The sequence below is a fragment of the Anas acuta genome, chromosome 7, assembly GCF_963932015.1.
Source record: "Anas acuta chromosome 7, bAnaAcu1.1, whole genome shotgun sequence".
NCBI lineage: Eukaryota > Metazoa > Chordata > Aves > Anseriformes > Anatidae > Anas > Anas acuta.
The window spans coordinates 12,947,849-12,974,102 of record NC_088985.1 but is presented as its reverse complement, the minus strand read 5'-3'; the positions used below and the strand labels follow the sequence as shown (position 1 = coordinate 12,974,102).

Below are 26,254 nucleotides of genomic sequence, written 5' to 3'. Positions count from 1 at the left end.
GAACCGGAGCGCTCTCCTGTCCCGTGGAAGCGCTACAGCTTCATCCAGTCACTCAAGGCCCTCTGAACACACACAATCCTAAAGAGAAACACCGAAACGAAGTGCCGGGCCGACAGGTCTACCCGTCTCCCCGCCCACCCCACGGTGCGACGGCGAAAGGGCTCCGCTGGCAGCCCGGAACGCGAGGCGCGGCCGCTGCTTTCGGGGGAGAAGGGACCCGGCAGCGCGGCGCTGGGAGCGGAGGCAGGGGGCAGGTGGGCGCCGCGCTCTCCGGGACCCCTGGGGCTGGTGGTGGGCGCGGGTGTCCGGGCGGGACGGGAGGGACGGGAGGCGGCCGCCGCCTGGAGTGGGCCCCGTGGCGCTGCCGGGGGGGTGGGGGTGCCGCGCTGCTACACGTGGGGTAATGGCTGCGCTTCCTGCGCCGCGCACAGGAGCCGGCTGCGAGTGAGCTGCTGCCGAGCGGGGAGATGGAGGAGAAGGAGAAGGAGAAGAAGAAGCACCGTGCGAAGCACAGCGGGCCGAAGGCGGAGAAGAAAAGGAAACGGTACCTCAATGAGCTAGGAATAGGGGACGAGGAGGATGCTCGGAAAAGAAACCCCAAAGCCTTCACGGTGCAGTCCGCGGTGCGGATGGCCAGAACTTTCCACAGGTAAGGAACAGGGGTGTGTGTGTATATATATATATGTATATATAAGGAACAGGGATATGTATACGGTGTACAACGTGCTGAGTTAGGCGGCTGGATGGACGTTGGCTGGGGTTTCTGTACTCCTTTGAGTAGAAATGCACACAGTGTAGCTCTCACTGGTGTGCTCATGAAGCTTTCACCATGTCCAAGGCTGTGTTGTAACTTACACGTGTGTCACCAGTGCAGTGCTTTCTGCATCTGCGTCAGGTGCTGCAGGTGTGCTATTCGAAATGGAAAGCACAAAATCTGTGTAGCTCTTCAGGTTGTCGGAGTTCCACATGGACGGTAGCAGCCAGGGGCCTGTTGAAACTCCATGTTTGGATTTTTGCATCTGCTGAAGACTTTCAAAAAGAAACATTACTGAATTGTATTTTTTTTTTCTGTTTGTTATAAATTTATTTTCAGAACTCAGGATTTGAAGACTAAAAAACATCACATCCCTGTGGTTGACCGTACTCCTTTGGAGCCACCTCCTGTGGTGGTGGTTGTTGTTGGCCCTCCCAAGGTTGGAAAGAGCACTTTAATAAAATGTCTCATTAAGAACTTCACAAGGCAAAAATTAGTTGAAATCCGGGGCCCTGTTACAATTGTTTCAGGTGAGAACAAAGATACAAGAAATTGAAATGCTTATTTTACACTCCTTAGTTGTCTATCTTTTGTAGGGCTAGGATGTGTTCACATTCTCCTAATTTTTGGTCATGTTGAAGAAATCATTTGGGTGTGTTATCAGGCATGCTCACTAACAGAATAGTGAGACTAGGGCTTTTGCCCTTCTAAACTTGTACTTTCCACCCTGCTAGGTTCCCAGTTCTCTTTTTTCTTTCTGGCCTTTTGTCTGGTTTTTCCATCCCCAAATATTTTTCCTAGTTTTAATTTTCTACTGGGTTCTCTTTTCCCTCTTGAACTGTTTTTCTCTAGCTTTATCTTAGCCTCTACATGCATTTCTCATTCTTTAAGGTTCCCCGTCTTACAGTCTCATTCTTGTTTACCTTTCTTTTTTAGACCAAGAGTTAATTTGCTTAGCCATTTACAGTTATGTTTCTCCACCTCACCCCGTAGTCGTTTCCATTTCTTTTTTGTGAAGTTTTCAGTCCCAATTTTCCCTTGGCCTAGCCTGTTCTTTTCTTTACTTTTCTTGCATATTACCAGTTGGATCACTGAGGTCCTAGGAGGAGCATGTCAGCAAAAGAATTTTTACAGGAGATCTTGCTTGGATCTAGACAGCCATGTTTGGTGTAGGTAGACTCCACAGATTTAAATTAATAAATCTGTGCAGCATTAAAACAGGCTGCCCAGGAAAGTGGTTGAGTCACCATCCCGGGAGGACTTTAGGAAAGATGTAGATATAGAACTCCATAGCATGGTTTAGTGGTGGAATTGTCAGTACTAGGTTAAAGGCTGGACTAGATGATTTTAGCGATCTCTTCTAACATGAACCATTCTGTAATTCTGTGATCTGGTGTTTGCAAGGAATAATTGACGAATATGGAAAAGGGAAAAATGTGTTAAATTGGATTTCTTTGTTGGTCTATTGGGACTCAGGGACTGAAATTTGGTAACTTTAGACAATAGTTATTTCAAGATGTCATTCTTGTTGTCTAAAGTTTCATTAGACAACTCTGGTTAGTCGGGTCAAATTAACTCTGGATACTTTCTTCTAATTGAGGTGCATGTTAAGAAATCTTTCTTACCCTCCACTTTTTTTTTTTTTTTTTTTTTTTTTTTTTAACTGTATCAGGGTGTAGTTTTGTCCTTTTGATATTACCAGGAAAAAAGTATATGTAAAATGAAGTCCTTGGTACTAACTCTGGGTTACTAAGGATAAGCAGAGGTTTTCTTCAAAGTAAAAACAAACAAAAAGAAAACAACCTTTTTTGCTATTAGTATTGTTTTTGGAAAAGGCAGGACAACTTATTTGAAACCATGTACTCAACCTGATAATTTTAAACTAAAAGGTTAAAATTTAGCAGAACTAAAAGCATATGTTAACAGGCACTTGACAAATGTGACATTGTTCAGTCTATATGTTAGACAAGAATGTGAGTCCCAGATACTATTTAGGAACTTAAGGAGTATAAATTGAAAAGCAAGCTGTGGAGTAATAAATTTGCTTTCTGTTTCAGTTTTTGGTTCTTCTTAATCTTGTTTTCAGGTAAAAAACGCAGGCTAACTATTATTGAATGCGGATGTGACATTAACACAATGATTGACCTGGCTAAAGTTGCTGATTTGGTAAGTTAACAATAGATGGTCATTTTAATAAAAATAAATATTGAAAGTACTTCTTTTGACTGGACTGTACCAAGAGTTTCTGTGATGCAATCTGATGTCTGTCTTTGAAGGCTGCTGTGCAGTTATGTGGTTGATTTCAGTGAAATGTGATCACCTTTGTAACTTCTGGTAAAATTTATTAAGTCTGTTCGTAGTGAGGACCTGATGCACAGTCCATGTATCTGTGTAGAATTTGGTGTACATTGAGCGTTCATAGCCGATAGGGCTTGAGATCCTTAGCTAAATACTGACTGAATTCAAGCACATACAACAGTCCAGATACTGTTCTATCTGCATGTTTTTTACTTGAGGAAGTGAAATGTATTAAAAACGATCTGCAAAAATCTGTCAGAAAGTAGATGTGACATGTTTAAGATGCTGAATGCACACAATAATGCTGTGAATGTATTTGGGCTTATTGTTAGGAGGCTGAGATTACATAATAACTCGCCGACCTTTTTCATTATTTGCCATGCATTTTAAGTTCTTCGTTGCTGAGGACCTAACATTGCTTTGCTTCCGTTTTCATGTTACTTTGGGTGCCATTTTCTTGTGTCAGTGTATTTGAGCGATGCACAACAGTTACTACAGTGTGTGAAGAAAGCTTGCTTGTCTTGCTTTACCAAAACACTCTGCCTTAGAGGTCTTAATGAATCTAAGACAAAGATACCCACAGCTGAGGGATAACTTAATTTTATCAGTCACTCCTGCCAATATTGGAGGGTTTTCTATGTTTCATTTTTAAAATTTGCCAAGTAGATACCTATTTGGGCCTTAGTGTAATAGTGTATATTATTGTATTCATAGGGCAGCTGTGTTCTTTCATAGTTCTATTCGAGAGAGTGTGCAAATGAGATCTTTGCAAAGATTTGATTGACTGGAAAAGCTGATCTGATTTCCTAACTGAACTAAATTCTGAAGCGGTTAAAATGCATAGTGTAATTAAAAAGACCAAGTTGGTTTTCAGGTTATATGAAAATACATAAAACTTTTGCAAGATTTTGGTTCTGAAGAAGGTTATGACTTTAATGGCTTGGTCTTTGAAATTAGCTCATATAGGTATCATGGTGGTCTTCCAGTGAAACGATGATCTTGTGTCTTTCAGGTTCTGATGCTCATTGATGCCAGCTTTGGATTTGAGATGGAAACATTTGAATTCCTGAACATTTGTCAGGTACATGGCTTTCCCAAAATTATGGGAATTCTTACCCACCTGGATACATTCAAGAACAACAAACAATTAAAGAAGACAAAAAAGAAGTTAAAGCACAGATTCTGGACTGAAGTATATCCGGTATGACATCCAGCATTCGTTTTCTGTATATTGTGCATTAAATTAGGCTGAATTAAGACTAAAGCAATACTTAAAAAAAAATTATGGCATTGTTAAAATCTCTTTGATAATACTCTAAATGGACAATTCTGATATTATATCAGATAACGTGATCTTCTATTTACTGAAATACTTGGATAATTATTCTGTGTCCCAATCTATTAAACGTGTTCTACCAGTAAAAAGGTCTGTTACACAGGTATTATGCAAGGGGGATTGTTCAATTCAAGGGGGATTGTTCTTGTTCAATTCAGGAGACAAACTGAACCTTTGGACCGTTTTTTTCTTTTACTATCAGTTGTCTTTTCCTAAGATTTAGGGAGCAGTTTTCATGTTGAAATAAGCTAATTAGTTTGATCTTTTGGAATCCATTTTAAATTGTAATTTACATTTATAATTTACGAACTAGAATTCCATTGGCTTTTTCAGTTTTGCAGGTATTAAAATGATATTTAATGGTTTTATGTCTTTTTAATGTGTTTAGGGTGCTAAGCTGTTCTATCTGTCTGGGATGGTTCACGGAGAATATCAAAAGCAGGAAATTCACAACTTGGGGCGTTTTATCTCTGTTATGAAATTCCGACCTCTTACTTGGCAAACCTCTCACCCATATGTTCTTGCAGACAGGTGTGTGCTTTTTTCTGATCTTTAATCTCAGCATAGAAAACACCTTTGCAGTTAAAAAGGTGATACATGTATTATTAGAACCAGTCAGCTTTATGTGTGTAATGGGTATTTAGTAATTATCTTGATGGCTTGGGGGAAATTACAATATACTTTTAAGTTTGCATTCGTGAGCTTAGCCATTCATTTTCTACTTGCATTGGATCATGTTGCCTGGCCTTTGGTATAGAGTAAATCCTTTTGAAACCCAGGAAAAGAAGTAATTAAAGGATCCTCCTTGTTTATGATTATATTAAATCTCTATAGAAAAGTAAAAAAGCACTCTAGCAGTTTAACAAGGGCTGGTGAATTAGTTCATGTGCAACATGAAAGCAATCTTCATGATGGCTATACCTACCTGAGAAATTACCTCTCTTTTCATGTTTTATTGCCAGAATGCTTACAATTATGATTAAACTCTTAAAAGGATCTAGAACAGTTTCTTTCAAAGCTGAAATTCTTTAGAAAAAAAATCTTAGAGAAGTTGGTAAGCGTCATGCAGATACACAAAGCAAAGACAGAGAAAAAGAGACAGAAATACTCTGTAGGCTTTCAGTCACGTTGTTTTAGGTTACTCTAACTGTTAAAATTACTTTGGTTTCTGGCTGGGTTTTAAGTTCATCTGCAGCCAGAATAAGTGTCCCCTCCTTGGCTGTTTTTGTTTCCTCCTTTGTGCAGTGTAGAAAGCAGTAGCGGAAGCAGTTTCCATCTCATCTGCCTGAAATCAATCTATCTTTTCTTCTGCCAGTCCATATGGTATTTTTTGTGTTGCTCACTGACATTATTAAGGAGAAGAAGGTACTACATGGCTGAAAGGAGTACATCTTTCAGATTCTTAAGATGCTAACTCATTTTCCCTCTACTAGCAAAATTGGTTTGAGGAGTTTGTGTATGGAAAGCATATAAATAATGACTAAAATGTTAAGCAAGAGGTATATGTTTAGGGAAGTGTCTGTCAATATGTCCTCTGGAAATATGTTGTTGGACATGATGATGCAACTTCAAAAATATTTTGCGGTTTTATTTTAATATTTTTTTTCCCTTCATGATATTTGTCATATACCAGTTTGATTTTTAGAGTTTGCAAAGCATGACTTACTGGTGCCACAGTTCTATTCTCTTAATTTTTATTATTATTTTTTTTAATGTTGGGTAGAATGGAAGATTTGACAAACCCAGAGGATGTCCGAATCAATCCCAAATGTGACAGGAAGGTATCAGTTTACGGCTACTTAAGAGGAGCACACTTAAAAAATAAAAGCCAAATTCATATGCCAGGTAATTTATCAGATTCTTAAAACTGTTTGTGCTGATCTGTGTAGCTGATGTTATTTTTATTGTGAATTTATTTGCATCTTTAAACAGTACGTTGTAATTTTTTTCACCTTTCTACGGTCTTGGAAATTGTTTTTTTATAATAACATTTCTGTAGAAATACATCCTTGTAAATAGTTCAGCTTTTAATTCTGCGGTTCTCTTACAGTGTTAGATTATATTGGCAGCATCTGAAGATTATCAGCGGTGTTTTGCTTTAAGAGGTGCTTGTAGTGTAAACTAACTCTAGTAGTGAAAATAAATTTGGCTTACGTAAAATTTCTCATACTCTGAATAAATTTAGTATTTAAGTGCATGATTTAAAAACTTAAATTCGGAGATATGATAATACTAAATTTGCAAACCTACTGAGGAAAGTGAGTTACTAATTTTCTTATTAAAAACAGGCAAACACAAAGCTTTTCAGTATTCTAGTGACAAAACGTAAGCTTCTCTAAGCTCAATGTTAAACAGAAGAATCAGATATTTGATACAAAGCTTGCTGTTGAAAAATTACTGAACGCTGTTATGTTTCTTTACCTCTTCGTGATGAATTGTACACATTTTAGAATTTAAACTTTGTGAAAGCCTTATTGCTTTGTTGTCTGTCACCCCAGGTGTAGGGGACTTTACTGTGAGTGATGTGAGTTTCCTACCAGACCCCTGTGCTCTACCTGAACAGCAGAAGAAGCGTTCACTAAGTGAGAAAGAGAAGCTAATCTACGCCCCTCTCTCAGGAGTGGGGGGTATCGTGTATGATAAGGACGCTGTTTATATTGACCTTGGTGGAAGCCATGCTCATGAAAACAAAGAGGTAAAGGAATGTTGTTGATATGAATTCCCCTCTCTTACAGAATGTAGTTTTCACCTTTAGAGTCAAAATGAAGTGCTTAATAATAAGCTTATTAAAAAGAAAAAATCTCTATATGTTGGTTAACTTCTTTTTCTGCTCTAGTGATTTTTCTTTGTAAAATGTTGTGCAAAACATTTGAAAGATCAATTACTAATAAGTAATTGAAGTTAGTCTTGGAAACTTTCAAAGCATTGACTTAAGACTTATGGAAGCTCCTGGTGCTGGGATATTATTATTCTTGCTTTGTAAAATAGGATACTTGCAGGAAAGCACTTAAAGGATTTGACTGGTCAAAGGGAGAGGTGACGTATTTTGCATATGAAACAATTGACTTTAGCTGTTTTCCTCTGTATTCTGCTGAAGGTTGATAGTACGTAAGATTGCTTATATTTACTGTAGTGGTTACATACTGTGAAGGAGGCCATCTTTCATTTTTCATGTGTTAATACTACATGCATTTGTTGAAGAGGTGAGACCTTGCTATGCTGAGAAAATGTGTATTGAAAATGCTTCAGAATTTTTTTCTTTACAAATGAATATTTCTACTGTTTTAGGCAGATGAATGACTTAGTTGTTTATTTATTCATCCTAATTTAAATGTAAAAAAATGTTTGTTTACCAGGAGGATGTGAGACCAAATCATGAACTAGTTCAGAGCCTCATCTCCACTCATTCAGCCATTGATGTTAAGATGGCATCAAGCAAGGTTTCTCTCTTCATGGACTCTAGACCATTAGGTTCAGAAGATGTGGGACAAGAGTAAGTTTTGAATTTTGAACATTATGTAGTGTTTGAACTTTAAAGAGTCTCTGGTCTTATGTTTTAACTTATGAAAAATTCTTAATAGAGCACAATTAGTAGAATGGCTCATTGCCTATTTCTTTGTCTTCTAAGACTTCTCATACCAAGTATGTATTTTGAGAAACAATTGGTGTTAAAGTTTTGCAACCAGTATAATTCTGCCATCCAGAAATTCCTTGCTGATATGGTGTTAAGAAGTTTAACTGTGCTTTTCGTCAGAGCTTAGGAGAACGGTAGTTATAATCTTCAGTGAAATTCCTTGTATAACCCATTTTCTTTCAATGGAAAATTGAGAAATTTCTTAGAATTCCGTAGGCCTATAATGTAGCGTGTATTCTTGAACTAAGAGGTTTACCACACTTAAATTAAGTCTGTTGCCTTTCTAGTGTTTTCTATAACCTCTCTCTGTTTTTGATATTCCTCCTACAGAAAGGCTTTAAAATATTAACACGAAGCTTAATTGTTTCACTAAAATTTACTTGCGCTTAACTCTCTTTCTCCTAAACGTGATCTTTGAAAACACAGGTTTGTGATGCCAAAAGAAGAGAGGCAGATTGATCCAAAGACTGGAAGAGTACGTCGGAAGGCATTATTTGATGAAGAAGAGAAGAAAGAAAATGTTGATGCAGTTAGTGATGAGGAAGATGACCAAGAAGAAGAAGCCATGTCTGAGGATGGAAGTGATGGTGATGATGAAGAAGATGCGGAGGAAGAAAGTGATGAGGAGGAAGAGATGGCTCTTGGGAGTGCTAAGCACCTGAAAACGGAGGTGGCTAAAGAGGAATCCATGAGTGAACTTCCAGCATTTGCAGATAGTGATGACGATCTTGAGATGAGTTCTGAAGAAGAAGGAGAAACTGCACCTGAAGAAAATGAGATGGAGGAAGATGATGACGATGAGCAGGGGACATACAGGAATGAAAGCTCAGATAGTGAATTTGAGGCTGTAAGCAAAGGAGTTGCTGACTCTGAAAAACATGAAATAACTAGTGCAGATAGGGAAACGAGATCGCAACTGTCAGCTCGCAGTCTGAAAAAGAAAACAGTGCTCACTACAGATTCGGGAAATTGCACAGCAGAAGAGGCATCAGAATCTGAGGTTGAATCCCTTGATGAGGGAGGTGATAAAGAACAATCACATGATGAATTAGAAGCTGAAGTGTCAAATCAGAAACAATTTCAGCAAACTTGGATAAAGAAAGCTGATAGTCCTAGACAGAATAAACTTGAAGCTGTAGAAGCTGAAGATGATGATGATATTGAAAATCTACTGAGAGAGGAGGAGGAGTATGAAGAAAAAACAGACTTCTCAGCTGACACCGCAGGTAGACTGTGCATGTTAAATTTTTCTAATGCAGCTGTTTTGCAGATGTTTTTATTGGGTTCACTGGTAAAGAATATTGTAATGAGTAAATATTATATGTATTGTAGGGGCAGCATTGTGTTGAGTGGCCAACTTCAAGTTTGGAAACCTCAGATTATTTGTTAAGCCTTTGATTTGTAGTGTAGGAAGCTGGTCTCAGGTTTCCTTGCTCAAAAATGGAGGTGATTAATTTTATAAAATTCAGTGCTTATACGTTTCTTCTTATCTTTAATCTTCCTGGATATGTATGTAAAATAAATTAAGATGCTCTGTTACACTTAGAAAGAATAAACCATTCTTGGGGGAATATTACTAAAATGTTTTAACCATTGACCTGAGCATTTGAATATGTTGCCCCGAGGCAACATAACACGTTTCTGCAGAGGCTGTGGAATCTCCGTTCTCAGAGATACTTAAAAGCTGTTTGGGTGGTCCTGGGTAACCTGCTCTACGTGACCCTACTTGAGTAGGGAGGCTGGACAAGATAACTTCAGAGGTCCCTTCCAGCCTCAACTGTTCTGTGACGCTTTGGACAGGAAAAGTATCATTGTGAAAGTAGTCAAATTTGTTATTATTGCTAATAATTTCTTAACGCTCTTGTCCTTCTACAATTGGCATTAATCAGGAGAAAAAAAAAAAAAAGAGGAGATAAAACCTGTCAGCCACAACTTAAGTTTCTGTGTATATATGAAGTATGAAAAAAAAAAAAGATAAACTGTGGGTTGTTTTTACATTTCTTAAGCCTGGGGAGGCCATGTCCTTATTTAAATTATTTATGTAGTTCCTAAGATTTGCCATTTTCTGGGGATGGAATGTGCTTTTTTTCCTTTTCAGGTGCACTAAAGTGGAAAGAGGACCTCACACAGAAGGCAGCTCAGGCCTTTCTAAGACAGCAACAGTCAACCCCTAATCTTCGTAAACTTGTATATGGAACAGGTACAGATTTGTCTGGAAACTTGTACGATCTTAATATATACTAGGCTTTTAGCTGCTACCCAGTTCGTGAGTCTAAATCTTGGAGAACTTTTAGAGGGAGGCTTGAGAGGAGTTAATTGAGTTTCTTAATTGCCAATACTAATTTTCACTGATAATTTTAATAAAAACAGTTTTTACTTTTCCAATAAAAACATTTGAGCTCATTTGGCAGGCCACTCGGTTGTTACTCATGTTTTACAGAATAACTATTTTCCCCAAGGCATCAAAATTTAGTCGCTTCTATAATTGTATAGTAGTTATTACACAGATCCATTATGGTGATTGATGCCTTTCATAAAGGAGTGTCTTTTCATTGGCTGTTTTTAGTAATTTCTGTCTCACAGTGATGGAGAGTGGAATATCTGTTCTTTTAGACATGTCTTAGTATTATCGTGTCTGAGTTAAGGCTGTTTGTCAAGGAAAAGCAGTATGTAAGCCAGCTGACTTAAAAAGAAGATAAAATAATTTTTATATAATTTGTCCTATGTAATTCACAACTTTGCCAGGAGTTGTCTGAATGTATAAAGTAGAATGCAGTAAGAATTTGGCTTCTATAAACCTCTCACAGTGCAGGAATGTAAAGACATACAGATTTTCAAGTTCAGTATTCTTGACTTAAACACTAGTTTAGTGTTGCTTTTACTGCCAGATCATTTTGATATTGTTTCTAGCCACAGTATTGAGAGAACACTGTTTACTTATGGGGCATTATTGGTGGCGATAATTCCTGTTACGCAAATAGAACTAGATCTCAGGTTGTTCAAGTAAGTACATGGAATTTGTGAAGTAAATTGTGTTTCAATACAGAACAACTGCACAACTGAAGCCAAGTATGGTCACAGCATATAGTTATCTTCCTGGCTGTTGCTTACCTGACGTGTTCCTTTTTTATGTATTAGTTCAACCCTTACACTGGATCAGAACCATGACTTTTTCTTCAGTCTTTGATATTTTTGATATAAGGTGCTTTTAGCTTGCATCTTTCTCTTTTTCCTCAAACTACTGCAAGTGTTGTGAAACGAGGTAGAAAAGAGGTGGTTGATGAAAGTAATCCATGTACTGTGGAGGATGTAATCAACTGTCAGTATGTTTCATGTAGTGATTGAGGACAACGAACATGAAAGTGAGGATGCAGGTGATGAACTTGGAGGTTTGTTTCAAGTCAGACGTCCAGACAAAGAATCCAAAGAGAAGGCTAATGCTCTTGACTGCTCCAAGTTTCTGATAGAAAAGCCTCAGGACTGGGACTTAGAAGAGGTAATGCACTTACATAATTGTTTTTGCAAATCATATAATGGTTATGTCTTGGGTATGTCTTCAAAAGCACTACTGAATTGTAGTGGAGGAGTGGCGTTGAAACAAACCTATGCAAGGGACAATGAGTGTCATATATTTTGCTACTTAGGTCATTAGATGTATTTACTGGCTAACAGGATTCAAGGTCTGTTCTCACTTGAATAGAAAACTAGGTAGATAAGATAGTTTAATGCTTGCTTCTCGATTATCTGATGTATCGCAGTTTTCTGTTTATGTAAGAAACAGACAAAAAAAAATGACAGGGGAATCATGAGTGAAAATATGATGTGTAAAGACATTTGGGCGAGATTTGAGGTGGTTTGTCATTCCTGCTTTCAGCTGAAGCATTATGTAGTTTTGGTAATGATGTCTTGATGTGAAGCTGTGTGTGAGAATATCAGATGATCTCTAAGCTGGGAAGATGGTTGAGGAGAGGCGACTGAATTAGAAAACCTTTGTGTTGTTGACCTGTATAGTTAAAGCCTGTTATCAACTCCTATTTTGCAGGTTATGAGCAGTATTAAAGACTGCTTTGTTACAGGAAAGTGGGAAGATGATAAAGATGCTGCAAAGTTGTTGGAGGAAGATGGTATGTGTAAGACTTCTAAAAATGGCTAATGGATAAAGGAGTTGTTTTTAAAAAAAAAAAAAGAGTTATGACATAGTTATGCATTTAGAACGTTTTGCACTAGTTGTATGTTGAAATTTTCTTCAAACTGTAATAAAAAGTATTCTACAGATGTGAATATATTTCCATGTTGCCGTAAAAATGTGCAAGTAGCACATGTTGAAAATTTGCTCTCTGAAAAAGGCTGCATATTTTAAATAAGGAAATTAGGTCCTTATTTAACACTCGATCATACTAACTTCGCATTGTTTATATTAATTTAGTTACTAGTTATCTACATTTTATTGCTTTGGATAGTCTAGGTGGAAATAAACAGAAATTCTCTTTTATGGAAAGACAAACTGATCACTTGCATTTGGTTCAGAAGTGAGATCTATCTTGAGATTTTTTTTAAGGTTATTTTTTGTTTGTGGTTTTATAAATGTTTGGAAAAAAATAAAAAACTTAAGTGATATGTCTATACTGTTTCTGCAGATTGAGGTTTGACAGTTTTAGGAGCTTTTTAAACCTAAAAATTGTCTGCTATATGTATTTATCTATTTAATTATTTTAATAAAGAAGCTCAATTGCTCTGCTAGGTGCCTTGAGTCATTGGAGTATTAACTAAGAGCATTCCTGTTACATGAAGTGAATTTTGTGAGGCAGCATCTGTGTTCATTTAGAATGATTAAGCTTTATTTATGTATTTGAACATAAAATGTAAGTATCAAAAGGTAAAAGGAGTATCCAGTGGAGTTCAGCTGAGAATATAGAGAATAGGAAAGACAGAACATATTTCTAAAAGTTGATAGGAAGTAAATTCGTTTGGGCTGAAACTAATCTACAAAATAATTCTAAGGATAACACTGGAAGTATGAGAAATTCTATGGGACAGTATAACAGGTTAGATGTCAGATGTCATGGTTGTTTCTTGTTGCAGAAGAGCTGTATGGAGATTTTGAAGATCTTGAAACAGGTGTTGTGCACAAAGGAAAGTCTGCTGCTGAAAAAGATGAGGTATGACCCGTGTTTGTGTATTCTGGAGCAACGTATATATGTATATGTGAGTTGCTGATCAACGAGTAGGAAACCCATACAATACACTTCATTTTTGTGACTTGAAAGAAATGAATAGGAGCAAGGAAGAAAACATACATGACTCTGGAACCTATAAAAAAAAAAAAAAACACATATTTTTAGATTCTACCATATTTGTTGTTTAAAATTAATTGAGTAGATTAATTAAGTCATCTCACTATTTAACAGTAGATGTCAGGCTTAATCAAGAGTTGGAGGATGTGAAGTTATAAGAGAAATACTTTAAAAGCAAGTGTTATCACAACTGTTGATACTCTGTCATCTGATGTGGAAGATTATAGAGCTCTGTTTAAACACAACAAATAATGGAAACTTAGATTCCTTACATCTGTATAAAAGGGGATGGTGGAAGCACTTTGCTGCTGTGGCTTGGATGTCTCCCAAGAACAGAGCTGTAGTCATCTGTGATGATATAGATTAAAAATGAAAAAATTTTTAGACTGAACAACTTGATGTCTTTACAGTTGGTATAAAATTAAGGGTAACATCATCATTTTGACTGCGTTCAAATGGTTTGTGAACAAGCTTATTCCTCTCTGGCCTCTAGAGTGCTTCCCTCAGAGCAGTACTGCTCAATGCTATCAACAGGTTGTTTTTTCCTCTTCTACTACGTGTGCTTGTTTTAGATGCAGCATAATAGGCCTATTTTAGGGTCTCTTCCCCAACATTAAAATAAATGTGAAGTCAAGAACCCTTTTAGTGAAAAGGGATATGATAAGATTATAGAATGTTTTGGTCATAACCAAAGTCACATATTCTTTTATGAGTAACTTAGAAAATATTTCCATTTTAGGTAGAAACAAATAAGTCAATGCAATCACTTGCATTATGAAAAAATATTTCTTAATATGTATTAAAATGTTGATCAGAATGGCTTGTTTTCAGTTAACACTTTTGCATGTTTGCTAACTTAACTTTGATCAGTCTGAAAATGAGGAAGAGGGCAATGATGGAAAAAAGACCAAACCAGAAGCTGAGGAAGAGGAAAAGAAAAAGGAGCGGCTGGACAAGAAACGGAAACTGAAAGAAATGTTTGATGCAGAGTATGATGAAGGGGATGCCACGTACTTTGATGATCTTAAAGAAGAAATGCACAAACAGGCCCAGGTACAAGCTGTTAACTTGTCAATTTATCTGACTGTATGTTTTCAGAAATGCCGCACAGTTTGCCTGAAGGTCTTTGCTGGAGACACACATGACAAACCAAACAAATGGAAGTTCAATTTAAATTGAGTTATTTAGTTAACTCTATTTTAAATCGCTGAATAGATGAAGTTTACATGACATATATTGACATATTTAGAAGTTTTTAACGATAATCCATTTGTTACTTAGTAGTGGAACTAGCATGGCAAGTCTTAAAAAATAAACCAAACAATGACAAAAACAAGAGAGAAGGAGTCCTGATGCCCTTCTCTCCCCAGAAGAAGCTTTTTATGTGGAAGGAAGTAAAAATCCTTGTCATATTAACTTGCATCAAATATTTGCCTGGTATTGTTTTGGTGTGTTTTTTGCGGTGTTAAAAATAGATGAGTAAGTTTTGCATGGTAGTCTTCTCATCAAACTGTCAAGCTATTTTGAGAAAAATTGTTGATGATGATGCTCAGGAGTTTTGAGGGGAACTATTCATAATTTGGTACTGATTTTGTTCCAGGCCTTGTTTCTAGATAAAATCCTTTGAACTTAAAAGTGGCTTATTTCTTTGGCTGGCTTGGAAGAACATTGTGTTACATTCCCAATAATTTCACTGTCTTCCCTCCTGATAAAATCTTGCCCCAGATAGTCGTTAAACTAAGTGTTACCCTGTTGTATTAGCCTGTGTCATAAATTGTGGTATACTGACATACTTACTAAGAACACTTAAAGTGTTAATAAGTAATTCCAGTAAAATTACATGAAATAATTTACAATTGTTTCACTAGAGGTCTTTTTAAGAAATACATACCTGCAGTTGGCTGTGCTCCTACTGCAGGATGGAAGGGCAAATATCTCAAACTGGGGATGTGTGAAGACTTCTTCAAAAAAATAAAACAAAAAACAAACAACCAAAAAAAAACTTGAGCCACAGGATTTGTGCCTTAGCTTAGTACCTTGAAAAATGAAAGTGGTAATTAGTTTGCTTGAACATGGCATCTTACATTGTAAGACCACTGAACATCAGGAGCTCAAGTAGGATGGTAAAGCTTTTCTTATTCACAAGGATGTCTTGTTAAATATTTACACAATATCTGCATTTACATGGCACAGAAGAGCTTTAAAAGACACATTTGAGGATACAGAGTGTCTGAGGACACTGAAGTATTTTTAAACTGCTGAGTAAGATACGAGCCCTGTCCCCTTATAAGTGGCACCTACAGATCAGGATGTTATGTTTAAAAGGTAATTGGGTTCCTAAATCAAAAATGTGCTTTTGACAGTTGTACCTTTTAAAATCCAAAGTCACCCTTATGAAATGTGTATCAGAAGTGGCTCAGCCATTTGCTTCTCTTGGGCACTGTCTTTCAAGTAGACTAACAGGCCCACTTGGGATTTCAAATTGGAAGGATCTCATGGTGGCAGAGAGGATTCATGGTTCTGAATAAAAAGTCACAAAACCTATTAGATCTTTCAGGAGAGATTTATATAAATCTTAGCATGTTTTAAATAGAACCAGCACCTCATGAACAAGTTGTTAATACTTGAGTTTTGTAAAACACGTGGTGACTTTCTCTTTGACACATAGCTTAATCGAGCTGAATTTGAAGATCAAGATGACGAGACCAGAGTGCAGTATGAGGGCTTTCGGCCTGGGATGTATGTTCGAATAGAGATTGAGAATGTCCCATGTGAATTTGTCCTGAATTTTGACCCTCATTATCCTATTATCCTGGGAGGTTTAGGCAACAGTGAAGGAAACGTCGGATACGTACAGGTATGTAGCCAAAGCTGTGAGTGCATTTTCTTTCAGTACAGATGTGCTTTATTGTGTTTGGAATTGCTTTTTATTTTCTGTTTCTTGAGGACATAGCAATCAGACAGAAGTATTTGTTTTTCTCTCTTGAATAATGGAATTGTTTTTGATACAATTAACTCTACGATAGCAGATGCTGGAGTTTCACAGGCTTAGATAGATAACTGGTAGAAAAATGTTACTGTTATTTAATGTTCCTAATATGGTTCTGCAGGTACGTCTCAGGACTAAGGTACACTGTAATTGTGATTGCTAAATCACAAGCGTGAATTGTACTCTAAGGTTCATGTTCTATCAAGAGGTGGCTAGAGAAAAGTTACTAGTTATATGTGTATATATATTTTTGTTTGTTTGTTTGTTTGTTGTAATGCAAACGTGATTTTGAAGTAAGTGAAATGCTGATTAGCTTTCTTTCCAGTCAACCTAACGTTAATGAGAGTGTTTAAGGATAAAAGCTTTCTGAGGAAGAAAATTCTAGTGTAGATGGAAGCTGCTTTCAATCATTCCTGAAAGTAAAGGCTTGAATTTCCAAATTAGTGTGATTATCTTGTTATAACATTGCTTATCTTTTCTTCTAATTAGCTGCGCCTGAAGAAGCACCGATGGTATAAGAAGATTCTTAAGACACGTGATCCTTTAATTCTGTCATTAGGGTGGAGGCGATTTCAGACTATCCCAATGTTCTACATTGAAGATCACAATGGGCGTCACAGACTTCTAAAGTACACACCGCAACATATGCATTGTGGAGCAACTTTTTGGGGTGAGGGCATTATGGAGCTACTGTTTTGAGTTACTTGTATTCTGTAAAGCTTGAGAATGTTGTAAAGATTATAAGGAAACACAGCTGGGAACTTTGGGGATGAAAGATCTTTAAGAAGTTGTGTTCCCTGTGGAATATAAAATAACAAAAAATGATACGGTAAAGCAGGCAGTTGCTGAAAGAGAAGGTAGTGAGGTGGATTATTTGGCTTTTAATTCTATTGTGAGCATTCTGCTTGGTGTTATTGTATTAAGGAGGAACCTGATTTGTTTGGCTGTGTGCAGAGGGAAGGTGAGCAGTTGCACATGTATGGGCCCAACATACAAATGCTTCCATACGTAGCTAAATTTGTGCACAAATAATTGCTTTAACTTTAGTGGGGCTATTTATCTGAGTAATGGATTGAATATTTTATTTAACCTGTCCTTGGTTTTATTTGTTGAGATTATTCAGGTGTTCCTAAGCTTTTTGAGCTTTACATAGAAGCTATATGTTGTATAATGTAGCTCTTCATGCTTTTTTATTTAATTTTCTTGTAGGGCCCATCACTCCTCAGGGGACAGGATTTTTGGCGGTTCAGTCTGTCAGTGGCACAACGGTAGGTTTGTTACAACAAAGTGTCAACTACTGCTTTTCATAGGATTTATATCTTTATAATAAATGGGTTCAGGGAAGAAGGTTTCCATGTTGTAAAACAGTGATATTGTAGAACCTTAGCAGATGGGTAGACTCATCTTTTAAAAGATGTATGATAATTAGATAGGAACCTAGATTGAGGCTTTTTTTTTTTTCCTACAACCATTTTTATCTGCTATACTGAAAATGATAAACACAGTTACACTATTTTCCATGGAAGGATTTATGCCTACTTGTTTTTCAGGTACTCAGTATTTAGATAATTTCTAAAACCTTTTTAAATTATGAGATTGTGATTATTTCTGTTGAAAAAGTTTGTCCTTGATGTGATTTTTCTGTATTTCAGTAGGGTTTTTATGGGTATTTGAGTTCTTATAAATAAGCAGTATTGATCTTTTTTTGCATATGTTACCCGTAAAGAGATCACTGTTTACAGACAGCATAGAAAAGTTTCTTGAGTGGTGTTGTAATAAGGATGAGAGTAGTGATTATCTCTTTGTTAAATCCACCTTGTATAAGTCCTGTTGCACAGACATTGTGTTACAAGTATTAGAAGGTTATTCTCATCATGTGTCCACAACATAATAGTGATTTACAGCAGTGCATAACTCTTCTCCTTTGAGATTTTGAGCAAGATTCTGTTTTACAGAGAAAAAACAGACAGACAACAAGGACTTTCAGGTTGCTTCCAAGTTAATTAGAATGGAAGCTCTGAGAATCTCATTAGTGAATGGCAGGAATGGTGTGTCAGCGGTATCTTAACTAGTCTGTATGAAGTCAGTTTGTGTTTGTCATCCTGAGGTACTCCTGTAAATGTTATAAATTCTGAACTAAAACTCCAAAAAGCAGTGTAATTGTATCAATGCAGTTGTTTCTTCACTATTTAGTAAACTTATGTATTGCTATGTGATAAATACAATTCAGCCATGTCTTTGATCTCTGTGTGTTTCAGCCTGATTTCCGGATAGCTGCCACAGGAGTTGTGCTTGATTTAGACAAATCCATAACTGTTGTGAAGAAATTAAAGCTAACTGGATTTCCATTCAAAATTTATAAGAACACTTCTTTTATTAAGGTATGTATGTACTATAAAACTGTTCACCAGTGTTAGGAAGGAATGGAACTTGGGCCTACGTTCATCTGTCTTTCCCGAGGCAGAAGTTCTCCATAATCATTGCAGTGTATCTAAAGGTACTAGCCAACAAATACCAATTACTTTTGTTAACCAGACAAGAATTCTGGAACAGTCACCTGGCTCACACTCAGCGTGGGTTTTGTTGTTGTTTTGTTTTGTTCTTTTTAGTTTATTTTCTTCCTCAAACAGCAAGCTAACTCAAAGGTTAGCTTGCTGTAGTGGTAGACAACTCTGGAGAATGTTCTCCAATCCACAGTGTCATTCAAGCAGCTTCATCCCACTGAATTTCAGCTCTGGGGTCAAGGATGGCTTCTAGCAGTACTTTAGGACTTTACAACTATAGTTATGAAAAAGTCTGGGGCAGAAAATGTTGCAGAAGTGAATTTTGACTGACCCTCCAGCTCTCCTTAGTTGGGCTCTGAGGAAGAAATTAGGTTATTTTGTATTTGGGGCATTAAGCAACTAAGGACTGATTCTAACAGCCAAGCACTCAAATATTTGCATTAAGCATACACAGAATTTTCCTGGATTTCCCCGTGGTTTATGCAAGGAGAAACGCAAGTGTTGCAGAGCTGTATTAGTCTCACAGCTAGCAATTTGAGGCAGTTTGCTTTACTTTTAAGGTATGCTATTTTCCAGCAAATCACTTGCAAATAGAACTGGACAGATTCTCTCAAGTGTGCTCAGTTTTAGAGTTTTAAATGCATGTATTTAATGCTAAAAACATTGCCTCTGACGTACGACTCCAAGGAGATTACTTCTAGTAAATTGAAGTCAGTTCAGTAGGTTTTTGGTACGGTCAGTACTTGTGGTATAAAGACAATACTCGGATCTTCTTGTTTCTGCATCAGGTGCTTGTGAGGATGGCCTACATAGGTCACAGAAATAAACTTAGCATCTTGAATAATGATGGGTAATTCTCGCTTTTAGGGAATGTTTAACTCTCAGTTGGAAGTGGCTAAATTTGAAGGTGCAGCAATTCGTACTGTGAGTGGTATCCGAGGACAGATCAAAAAGGCCCTCCGAGCTCCAGCAGGTGCTTTTAGAGCAACATTTGAAGACAAGTTGCTGATGAGTGGTAAGTTGCACTTTCCATGTAAGATTGATAAGGGGCTGTTATCACACGACTTTCATCCTGCTTCACAGATTGAAGTGCAGCGTCTCAGTCTCTCGAATCTGATAATTGAGATGTGAATTCACAAAGCATGAAATCTGCTGAGATGCAGAATGAAATAATAAAAAAAGAAGTACATTTATGTTGGATTTCTTTCAGTTGTACTTGGAAGTCTTACAGTATACAGATGAAAAGGTTTATCTTGGAGATTTATTTCTCTGAGCGTTTTGAAGTGTTTTACACAGTGTGGTATGCTTTCCTCCATGAATGTGAATTGTATTTAGTGGTGCAAATACTAGAAGGATGTCTTTTTTACTGATAAATCCAGTGTGTGGCATTGTAACCAGTTAATTTTTTTTCCCCCCTAATGTGTTGGGGAAGTAAAGCAGAGAACAGGGGTTAGTGATCTCCTGTGTTTGCTGAGTGTCACCGTGATGTTGAGAACATGAGTTTGTATTTATCTAGGTTTATATGACTTCTGATGTCCTAAACACAGTGAAATTACAGACAGTACAGAACAGAAGCAGGTTAGTTCTTTAATGAAAAATAAGGAGAGGTTAGGCAAATCGTTTTTATCGGTCATAGTACAGGTACAGATAGATACATGAACTCTCGCGCTGGTTCGTTAATTAAATAGGAATATGGAGGGTGGTATTCAGCTGGCTGCTCTGTAGGAATATACTGTCATCATAACTTCATGGCATTGTGCAGAATCCAGGTGTACAAATAATGACATTATTTCTGCCTAAATTTGAAGAGATTTGGTATATATGCCAAATACAATACTAGCATGTGGTCTAGATGTTAGTTATATATTCTGTTCAGACAATATTTGCTTAAAATATGGATGTGATGAACTATGTTGTCACAGCCAAGTGATATTTTTATTTTCTTTCAGATATTGTCTTTGTGAGGACTTGGTATCCTGTTTCTATCCCGAAATTTTATAACCCTGTAACATCCTTGCTGAAGCCAGCGGGTGAGAAAGACAGTTGGAGAGGAATGAAGACAACAGGCCAGCTGAGGCACGAACGAGGCATCAAATTGAAACAAAACAAAGATTCCCTCTATAAGGTATATTTAATACATTTATTTTTTTTTTTTTAAGTCAGTGATGACAGTCTAATCTGCACTCTGGCTTAGAGCTGTGCAGACGACTAAGCCCAGGGTAAACACATATATGCATATGTAAGAATATGTGATTTAATATTTTAATGCACAGGACACAGTATTTCCTGGCATGAGAGAGAAGTGAAGCAGTGGAAAACAAATTGTTTTGGATCAATGAGAGTTTATGAAGTAATCTGGATAGTGAAGTTTTCATTCACAGTTTGGTGCTAGGGTGTGGAGAACTTTTTTCCTTTTTTTTCCCCTGAATGTTGGAAAATACAATGAAAGCTTCTTAGGGTCACGCATCTTATATATGTTCTATATCCATTCTTCTAGCCTATCGTGAGGGAGAAAAGGCATTTCAATAAGCTCCACATTCCTAAAGCACTGCAGAAAGCGCTGCCATTTAAGAACAAGCCTAAGAACCTTGAGAAGAAAGGCAAGACTCCAAAAGACCAGTGGAGACCAGCTGTTATCAGGGAGCCTCATGAAAAGAAGGTAATTATCACTTATTCTGAAACAAGGATTCCCTACTGGTAAATGTGCTGCTTAAACCATTTCTAACTATTGTTTTCACATTTGAATGTATTGCTAGTGCTAAAGATAATGTATGCTCCTACTGAAAAAGTATCACTGCGTTTTTTCTTTGTTTGTCACATGGTACATAAATAGAAATGGCTCTGAGTGGATAATGTCTTCTTATTAAGCTTGTAGGTCACCTGAAACTTGAATATGACTTCTGTCTTTGTCATAGTATTTTCAAGGTATTTCGGTTGGATATAGTGCTCTCATTGGGGTGACTTAAACTGATAGTTGCAGTCTTTTATTTGTCTCGTCATTATTATGTATTATTAACCAAGATGGGACTTGAAGCAAATACTTCAAAAATTGAGAATTGCAGAGTGCTTTCAAGCAAGAAGATCTGAACTTCAGTTTGTGTTTGATAGTAGCAGTTAAGCACAGTCTTGTAAATAGTATCAAACCAAAATGAGAGTACACAAAAATTAAGTCGTTGTTTAACTTCCCAACAAGATGGATTAAATTAAACCACTTTAGACATTAGGGAACAGATGCAAAAATTGTTAGGAATTTGCCCTGAATCTATGATTCATTATATGGTTGTCAGCTGCAGTTCAATTGTTTCTTGCTCCAAAACTGAACTTTCAATTCTTTTTTTTTTTTTTCTGTTTTAGATATCGGCCTTACTCAACGCCTTGAGTACAGTGAATAATTACAAGATAAAGAAAGCCAGAGTGAAACATCGACAGCAGGTTAAAGAATATCTTAAAGTTAAGCAGAAGGAGGAGGAACAAAAATTCAAGAGGCAAAAGGAGGCTAAGAAGAAAATTTATCGAATACTGGGACAAAGGGAGAAAAAAATGCAGAAGTCAAGCTTGAAAGGATCTAGTGAGGGAGAGAAGGATGTGTAAAACTTTATCAGAGTTCAGGGCAAATGGGAATAATACGGTAGTCGTGCAATTTTCTATTGAAGAAACAAATGTATTGGACTACACTAAATGTGCTATTAAGACAGGAAAATATGCAAATATGACCTCCTTCAATGTATTGAACCCGTTTGCAAATGTATGTAAATAAGATGTAGAAGTATGGATTGTGATTTTTCTACATTATATCCTGGAGGACTTTCTATTTCAGTATATTTCTATCCATGCTGCAAGTCTGTCCAGCTAATAAAGTATTTTATTGCCAATTACTGTGTATTCTTTGTGTTTTCGTCTTAGTTCTAGTAGACTTCTATGAAAGAAGGAACTCCAATAGATGTCTCTGAATGTGTTTCTGTATTGGCAGTACTGTGGGTTGTTGCCTCAATTTTTTTGTTGGCAAGTCTTCCGCTAAAAGGCATGAAGATCACCTGTTAGTGGTCATGAGTTTTGTGTTCTCTAGCTTTGTACTAGCAAATGCCAGTAAAAAAATAAATACTCAGAACAGAGCTTCATCCAGATCTTCTGTTACTTGAGCTGTTTTGGCATGCTGAGACTGCCAGTAGACCCCTCAGTAAGTACAACTTTCTGGCCAAGCAGTGTTAGATACTTTCTGAATGCTAGTAACTACTGGGTGATTTTCTGTGAGGTAGGCACAGACAGTGTAATTTTATTCCTTTGGGAATGTCTTATTATATCTGGCCAGCTTAGTTTGATGGTGTGGAGTTAAACTTTCTTAAGATGAGTGAAGTAGTAGCAGGTAGTTTCAATTCTGTTAAATTAACTGATGGTTGAAATCTTTTTCAGCATGATAGGCTTTGAACAATCATTATTTGGGAGAGCAGAGGAATTTATTTTTGTTATACCATATATGCCATCAAATAGTTACTGTGATATACCTATTTTTAATACTTCATCCTCAAAAGAGGCAGTGGTTCAGATAAAAATCAGTAATTTCTTGGTCTCTTTCCTGAATGAATTCGCTCTTTATCGTCAAGCCAAAATTCATTATTATTATTACACTGTGGTAATATTTGCTATCTCTGATGGGAGATCCCATGTGGGCTCAGATTCCCTCACACAAAAGCTTTCTGCTGAATGGGTTTGTAGACTTCTATGTAAATGTTTAGCATTTCAGGACTTCCTTAATTAATCTCATAACATTCTGTGTACTCATAATATTGAAATTCTAATGCATCCATTTCTGCCTATATGATACTGGGTTGAAACCAGACTCAAATTAATTTGCTGGTAATTTCTTTTCCCCTGTAAGGTTCAACTAAGGTCATGTGAATATCATTTATTTCTAAATAATTTAAGATTCTCTGCTTAACAAACAACCGTTGCCTTCAGAATTTTGCAACAAAGCCGTTGCTTCTGTGTGTGTATGTGTAGGTTGGGTATAACCTGAACTTGCAAGAAGTGTTTCCCCTTGATCCCATTTTTATGCTGTTGTGAGCAAACTTAAGTCTTAGGTGCCATTGTTTGTATCTTCCATTCTTCCATGTATTCATTTTTGCATTTTCGCTCACAGTTCATGACAAGTAATTGCAAAGTGTTTTTTTTTTTTGTTTGTTTGTTTTTTCCCCCAATCTAACATTACCATTGCAACACTTACAGTTTCATCTCTGCTGTTTATGTGTAATTTAAAATTATATTGATGTAGTTTGCTGGTAATAGCTCTGCCAAAGACGAATGGGGAAACAGTGGATAACATCAATAGTTTTGTTGTGGAGACAGCCGTTCAGAGAGCCAAAGTAGTATGAAAATGTTTAACTTGTGAAGGTTGTACAAAATATTCTGGATTATACTTTTTTATACTCTTTAGGTAGCCCATTTCAAAGGGAGAGAAAAAAATTAACTGATTTTTCTTTTTTACAGAAATTTAATATGTAGCCAATTGTGCAGAGAAGCTGGTGTATTCTGTGAGCTTGGGAAGTTCTTCAAGGACTCCTGAAGTAGTTTTAAGTCCTACGTTTAAGCTTATCTAACATTTTAGCACCATGCTACTGCAATTGGAGCGTCTGTCACTGGAGACTTGCAGCTGTTCCTAGTTCTTCTGTCCCATTCCCTGCTCTCGGGCACCTCTTCCTATGTCTTGGTGTCACCAAAACCAGATAGGAGAGAGCTGCCACACCTCTGTCAGTGTATGCCTACCACTGGTCTGCAGCAATTAACAGCAGCACTCCTATGGCAAATGGAAATGGCATTTAGGTGAGCTTTGGCTTTTTGGGGGTCTGCTGGTGGGTGGCAATTTCCAAAGCTTTGGTGGTGTCTGTGGAGCTGACCCATGGAAAAATGTTGGCGGTAGCCATCTGAACTACCAGTAGTTGGGTTTCCATCTGAAATACCGGTAGTTGGGTTTTAAAGAAGAAAAAGAAAAAAGGGGGGGCACCTTCATACCATGATATGTATTAGTTAAGATGAGTTTTCACCTGGACATTCCGCATGTTCAAGTGGGAGCAGATGGTCTGAAGGCTGGTGTGCTGTGGGCTGAGGAAGGGCACCTCTTCCATCTGGAAAGATCTGCTGCAGTGGCAGAGGCTCGCTCTGCTCACAGAAAGGCAAATATCTTGCAGTCTTTTGCAGAGCCGATTTTATTTTGGAAATTTATGAGGGAAAACAGGTTTAGTAAGCATCACAGCAGATTCTGTCACTGCTTTGGACTCAAAGAGGCCCAGCACTGCCCAGGTTTTATGGTGATAGAGAGCTTGGCCGAGGTCCAGTACATTTGCTAATTGTTCCTGGGCTGTGATTTACAGTGCTCTGGAGAAGGTCACTATAAATCCTCAACTCTGGTATGAGAGAAGCAGTGCACAACATATAGATTAAAATCGTCACTATGAGTATTTGTCTGAAAATAATGACTTTGCATAGCTGGGAGATCGCATTAATATTGTATGTGAAGACAGCTACCAGGGTCCTGGTAAGAAAGGTATTTGTTTTTCATCCAAAAAGACTTTAAAATAAATAAATAAATAAATAAATCAGTAACAATGATCTCTAATAGTGCTTTTGGCCCATTCTGAGCACTGAATTGTTTAGCTTTGTCCTGAGGGAGTAGAAAAGGGAAGGGGTTAGTCCTGAGGCAGGCCTTGTCCCAGTGGGCTGTGGGCCAGCCCTGGCCCCCAGACCACAGGTCTGTGGCTGCCAAAGTGCAGCCAGAAACTGCTGCACGTTTACTGAGGAGAAAGCTGCCAGCCTTGGGGAAAATGAGGGCCTCACTATACATGAAGTAACCCCCAAAGTAGAAAGAAACCTCCTGGGGTAATGCTATGGCATCTGGAGAGGGGTTTTTGTGTCATAGAGTGTGAAGAGTGAGGACGGTCTCCTTTTGGTTCATCAGCATTATTTGGTGATGGCATCTGGTCCTCGACACAAGATACTCTGTGAGGTACGTCTTGTGGTTTTGGTTTCCACACCCCCTGGAGCCCTGTCCCCACAGCCTGTGGCCACTTGCCACCTCTCCTCAGGAACCATTTTCCAGCCAAAACGCCAGGCAGGCGAGCTGAGGAGGCGGCCAGTGCCTGGGCTGCGACCCTCACTGCAGCTGCTGAGTAAAACTGTGAGGAAAATTATCTAAAAAAATATAATTTACCACTACAAGTCAGATGGTGGAGTACAGCAAGAAAGCCCACATTATCTGAGAGCATCGCTGACAACGATCAGTGCTGGCAGGTGGCAGAAGAGGCTGAACTGTTCTTATCTTGGATAAACCTAGTCAGTGCTGCAGGAGGTACAAATAATTAGCAGTCTTGTTCATGATTAAGCCCCAGGCATGCTTCAAAAAGTAACAAAAACAGTCTTTTGTACAATTTTCATGTTAAAGGAAAAAGAATGTG

The 26,254-nt window shown here is 37.5% G+C and overlaps 1 protein-coding gene across 1 annotated transcript; it reads left to right on the top strand.

Moving 5' to 3' along the window:
- Positions 1-143: 143 nt before the first annotated feature.
- Positions 144-22,681, top strand: BMS1 (BMS1 ribosome biogenesis factor). The gene is made up of 23 exons (XM_068688291.1): positions 144-254; positions 432-649; positions 1,094-1,284; positions 2,841-2,920; positions 4,065-4,253; positions 4,777-4,919; positions 6,112-6,233; positions 6,887-7,083; positions 7,745-7,881; positions 8,449-9,248; positions 10,121-10,222; positions 11,361-11,518; positions 12,065-12,146; positions 13,105-13,181; positions 14,187-14,369; positions 15,985-16,173; positions 16,795-16,975; positions 17,515-17,573; positions 18,564-18,686; positions 19,677-19,824; positions 20,759-20,934; positions 21,307-21,468; positions 22,164-22,681. Exons 2-23 carry the CDS (start codon positions 468-470, stop codon positions 22,398-22,400), a joined length of 3,918 nt encoding a protein of 1,305 aa, XP_068544392.1. The 5' UTR covers positions 144-254; positions 432-467; the 3' UTR covers positions 22,401-22,681.
- The last annotated feature ends 3,573 nt before the right edge of the window (positions 22,682-26,254 follow it).